The sequence below is a fragment of the Poecilia formosa genome, unplaced genomic scaffold, assembly GCF_000485575.1.
Source record: "Poecilia formosa unplaced genomic scaffold, Poecilia_formosa-5.1.2 Scaffold6, whole genome shotgun sequence".
Taxonomy (NCBI): domain Eukaryota; kingdom Metazoa; phylum Chordata; class Actinopteri; order Cyprinodontiformes; family Poeciliidae; genus Poecilia; species Poecilia formosa.
In genome coordinates this window covers 1,452,100-1,457,509 of record NW_006799945.1, presented here as the reverse complement: position 1 = coordinate 1,457,509, position 5,410 = coordinate 1,452,100, and the positions used below count along the sequence as shown (strand labels likewise).

Below are 5,410 nucleotides of genomic sequence, written 5' to 3'. Positions count from 1 at the left end.
AAAAAAAAAAAAAAAAAAAAAAAAACAAACTTCTAACCCTAACCCCTAACCCTATCGAAGAGCTTATATGTTAATGTACTTATTTAATGTCAGTTAAAGTTTGGGAAGTTACACTTTGATATGTAAATGGAGATAAATGCATGATAATCTTTATTTTGGATTGATAATTACTGCCAATCATAGAACCTGAACTGAACCACTTTGTTTTTATTCTGTTATTTATGATGGTCATTACTAATAAACACAGAACTATAATAAAATTCAGCCAGAAAAAGCCTGATCATTGCAAAGAGAGGGTGTAATTTTCTTTATTTAGCTTAACTGGCAGTGAAATAAAGCAATATACAATATTACAAGTTAGGGCTTAAGATGCACCTTTTCTCTATGAACTTCATGAAAGATTAGTTGCTGCGTCTGCTCATGAACTGTTTTGAAGTAGAATAAAATCCCTTGTTGACATCTTTCCAGTCACCGTCGTCCCACCTTTGTGATTGCCCCATGGCGTCACTCTGCCAGAGCCAGCAGCGCTGTGTGAAAGCCTCCATCGTTTCCAGCTGGCGGCTGGCTGAGGCGCAGGATCAGATGTGCTCTTTGGGGGTCCACAGCTCTGAGTCCCTGGAACAGGAGCGTGCACGGACCCTCGTCTGCCCGACTGAGCTCACAAACACAGAGGAGGAGTGGCGTCGCAAGGAGAGCATGCTGGCAGGCCCAGAACCCAGTCGCAGTCCCGTCCTCGGTGCCACTGGAAGTTGGGACGTTTTTGATAAGGTGTATCATAGAGAAAAAATATGTCATACTGTTGGAAAAAATGCTTTTTTTTTTTACGTGTTGGTATAATTGTTGTTTTTTTTGTTATTGCTTTTAGAGTATTATTAATTTGCACAATCAGCCTGTGGAAATGGATCAAGACACCTGCAAAACATTTCTGCAAAAATATGAACAAGAGCTCAGGCATTTTGGTAAGTGAGGCACTCACTACTAAGCTTTTGTTTTGAAGTAAAGGATACTTTCCTTTCTTTTTACTTGTTCAGGCTAATCAAAGTTCCAAGTTCCAAGCCAGTTTTTCCCAAATTTGCTATTATCCTTTTCTGCATATTAAAAATGTCTAGACTGTCTAATTTTCCAAATTTGTGTTTTCAGTCTTCAAGTTTTGATAAAGCATGACTTTCCTGTCTCAGGTATGTTACGGAGATGGGACGACAGCCAGCGATTCCTCTCACACATGCCGCAGCTCATCTGTGAGGAAACGGCAAATTTCTTAGTACTGTGGTGCATTCGACTGCAGCAAGAAGGGGTAATATGATGAAGGTGTTATTTTGACATCACAGAAAAAAACTCAGAACAACTTCAAAAGTCCTGCAGAACTCATTAGGCTGATTCAACAGTTATAAAGAGACTAAGCAAAAAGATGCTAAGGTGATTCTTTGCTTTGCACAAGAGAATCTTAAACTCCTCTCTTATAACCATTTGAAACTTCCCGGAGATTTTCATCACTGTAGTTTCCAAACAAGAGGCGGTGCATACTGAAATAAAAAAATAAAATAAAATTGACGTTTACAGTTCAGGCGGTCAAACATATATTAAACATAGCCCTCTTAATGCTAATTCTGTGTTTTATCTTGCAGAAAGAAGCATTGATGGAGCAGGTGGCGCACCAAGCCGTGGTTATGCAGTTTATCTTAGAAATGGCCTCAAATTCTCAACAGGACCCTCGAGGCTGCTTCAGGCAATTCTTCCACAAAGCGAAAGTACGCCACAGACAGTTTATATATTGTATAATGTATCTATATCTGCTATCTTTATACCGCAACTATGACCCAAGGCTTTATAAACAAATATTTGACATGTTGTCGCTTTGCAGGAGGGACAGGACGTCTACCTTGAAGTCTTCAGAGCAGAACTTGACGCCTTCAAACAGAGAGTTGAAGAATATGCAGCTAAATGTAGAAATGACGTTTTGAACGTTGATCAGCAGCAGAGCGTCGACACAAACTGTAGACCTAACACCAAAGTAACAACAGACTTTATATCACAGGTGAGCACTGCTGGGCTCTCAGGCGCCACTCAATCGTGTGACTTCTTGTAGTTACCCTGTTCAACTGATAGATGGCACTGAAACGCAGTTGTTTTAAAATTAGTACAAGTTTTGCCAAAAATTGCCAATTTTTAAAAAATATGTTATTTTATTATTATGTTATTATTATTATAATATTTGTTATTGTCAAAAAATGCTCAGTACATGTTCAGTTTAGTGCATTTGGCTGCAGATCTTTTAACAACTTCTTCCTGAAAAAACGTCTCATAGTAAAGTTTCTCCTATCTGCCTGAGCTTCAGTAAATCAGACTTTTTCGTATTATGAGGTTATTTAAAATTAGACTTGCAACTATAAATGGAAGTAATATGTTTTGAGCTACAAATACTGCACATATAAGCAGAATAAAAATATATTTGTGCACATTTTAGTTATACCTGAAAGATAAAATAACAGTACCTTCATCCTAGACAATATTTCACTTTTCATATTTTATATTATCCATGATAAAAAGGGGGAATACATTCTGTTAAGTTGTAGTGTATTGACTAATATTTTATGAATGCTGTTTTTTACTAATGTACACACAATATATTGTCATGGGGGAAAAGAAAGTACACTCTCTTCCATGTGTAGAGTTTTGTGCTTCGGCTCATAATAAGGATGATCTGGTCTTTACTGGGTTTAAAATGACTGAAATCAAACCTCAGTGGAACCACAGTGTTATTATTTACTGAACAAAGAAGAATGCGGTGGACCTCTGCTTTGGTTTCATCTTTGCAAAGGACACTCTCCTAGAAACCTCCTTCTGTTTTTGAGCTGAAAGTTTGTGTTGCTACATTATTATTTTTAGACAAAAAAAAAAAGATAATGTTCTTGCCATCTTTTCCAACCAAACAGCATTCAGTATTTTTCATATTTTGATCACTTTAGCATGCAGACTGAGATCTGTGTTAAAGCTGTGGGTACGACTTTTAATTTCTCAGATAATGGGTAATCTGAGCTGGACTTGAATATGCTGGGATTCCAACTGTGTTTAGTTTTTCTACACAACTTTAGTTTTGAATATTCCGGTGTTTGATTTGGGGAAAAAAAGTACACAGCGGAGTCTGTTTTTTTTTTTTTTTTTTTTTGTTTTTTTTGTGTGTATTTTTAGTTGAATTTGAATTATTTTTTTTTTAGCTTTAACGAAAAAACAATGTAAATAAAGGAAGGTATTTTTTTCTCCTTTGTGCTACAAATCCATCTAAAGTATCTTGCTTTAAAGTCAAGGTGTATTTAAAAACATATATGTTGCATATTATTAGATATTCCTGTAGTTTTTATTATCACTTAAATATCTCAGTGGACCCATTTCACCTATTTTTTTTATTATTATTTATCTTGACAATAAACACATCTGTTTATTGTTATGGATTTATTGAACAAGTCCTTTTTCAGTTGGAATTCACTCCTTAGCTAATTTTGACACTTTAAAAAGCAAACTATAGGTTTTCAAAATATAGAAACAAATGCTTGTAATCCAGCGATGGATTAAATGCTCTCCTGTTGCTTTAATTGGAATTTTTAACATTTAGACATTTTCCTTTGGTATCTCCAAATAACCAATAATACGCCAGTTCTCCACATTCTATTCAGCGAACCTTTTCATCGTTGCTTTGAAAAGGCTTTTGTAAGCGAGGTAGAGAAAGGGGGCCACAAAACCCCCTCTGCTGGCCTCACAGCTTGGTTAGCAGCCAAACATTTACTCCGCAATAGAAAATCCTGTTTCTCAAGATGGTTGAACTTGTTGATGTTCAAGCTGGTCCTGCTTTTGGATTTCAATGTTTTTATTTCTTTATCGTGCCTCACGTGGCTCTATTTTTCGCCTTTTCTAGTTGTGTAAAATATATTTCAGAGCTATATTTGTTGGTTTCAGCCTATGCGATACTTGCATAATTTATTGTCTCAGCAATTTATTTCTTTTTCTTGCCTTTGACTTCTAGGAGGATCCTGAATTCAAGATGAAGCACTGTTTAGAGGCTGGACTGTGGACAAATACAGGAAAATGGACAAAGGACGACGCCACAGAAACAGAAGACATCCGGATGATGGAAATATCGTAAGGACTGTTGCCTCGACTCCTGCTTTCCTCCCACCCCACTCGTCTGTCCACATAGGAACAATCTTGAGTTTGTAAGCCTTCATCCAACGCAGCAGGCTGAAACGGCATTACAGAGCAGGAATAAATGGAGACATGGTCATTCTTTGTGTCGCATCTTTCAGCAGAACCAGGAGGAAGTTATGTTTTGCTGATGGCAAACATTTTTTAACATTTCATGTGCATTTGGCTACTGCTGCAGAGTGTCCTGCTAGCCAATAAATGCGTATGCTACGCTGTAGTGTAACCTCCTTTTTTTTCTCAAGATGAAACCGCTCTTTTGCTGTTCTTAAAAGACAAAGAATTCAAAACGTACACAGAACAATTAATGTGAAAATCTAAGAGAACAATATCTGATAAATCAGGAGCTTTGTGATTTGCTAAGCTGGGGCAGAAATGTGATTGGATGTTGATGATGTAAAGGGGGGGAAAATGCTTTGAATTAAGTTTATTATCAGCCTGTTTGTAGACAAATCTGTATGTGTGAGAGTTTCCCAGCTACATGTACCTTATTGGCATAAACACCATCATATTATGTATTACAAATCATGTGCAGTACAGGCCTTACTTCTCCAACTTACTCCTCTGAACAATCTGGATTTTCTTCTTTTCTTTTTTTTTTTTTTTTTGCCTTAACCTCACCTACAAGGAGCAATTAAAGTGAACATGTTAAATGAAGCACTTGTTTGTTGTAATGTGCAGAGGAAAAATAAATAATGTGGTTACAGTGTTTTGCTATTTATTTTGTCTAATCACCACATCTGTTTTGATCAGGTTTTCTCCCACTCTCACTGCTGATCTCACAGGCAAAGCTGCTGCAGTCAGTCTGGACTGGTACGCCGGTGTACCAAAACCAGTAGAGAAACATTTCAAGATAGTAACTTTTGCCACCAAGAGTCACCTGTTTTATGTGGTTTTGTGATATTTAAGATTTATAGTTGAGACGGCAAGAATGCTGTTAGCCATCAGTGGCTTTAAGTTGTTTTGAACACTTGTGCTGTGCGAACAAGTGAACAGCTGATGCACTTTAAGGATTACTGCAAGTAACTCCCACTCAAAACGTATCCCAGCATGCTGTCCAGAAAGGTTTAGAGTAGAGATGTGCCGATCAGGTTTTTTCCTCCGGATACCGATACCGATCACCCATGAGGGCCGATCACCAATACCGATCACATAATTATTTTTATCAAACACTACCAGTTACATTATGTGGAAAAAGGAACCATGAATTCACCTT

At 37.2% G+C, this 5,410-nt stretch overlaps 1 protein-coding gene across 1 annotated transcript in view; it reads left to right on the top strand.

Moving 5' to 3' along the window:
* Window positions 1-4,900, top strand: part of cdc37l1 (cell division cycle 37-like 1) — a 5,981-nt gene extending 1,081 nt beyond the window's left edge. The window contains exons 2-7 of the mRNA XM_007566276.2: window positions 469-768; window positions 866-959; window positions 1,179-1,294; window positions 1,626-1,748; window positions 1,862-2,035; window positions 4,019-4,900. Coding sequence (XP_007566338.1) covers window positions 469-768; window positions 866-959; window positions 1,179-1,294; window positions 1,626-1,748; window positions 1,862-2,035; window positions 4,019-4,138 — 927 coding nt within the window. The 3' untranslated portion in view covers window positions 4,139-4,900. The remainder of the gene's footprint in view (window positions 1-468; window positions 769-865; window positions 960-1,178; window positions 1,295-1,625; window positions 1,749-1,861; window positions 2,036-4,018) is intronic.
* Window positions 4,901-5,410: the final 510 nt, after the last annotated feature.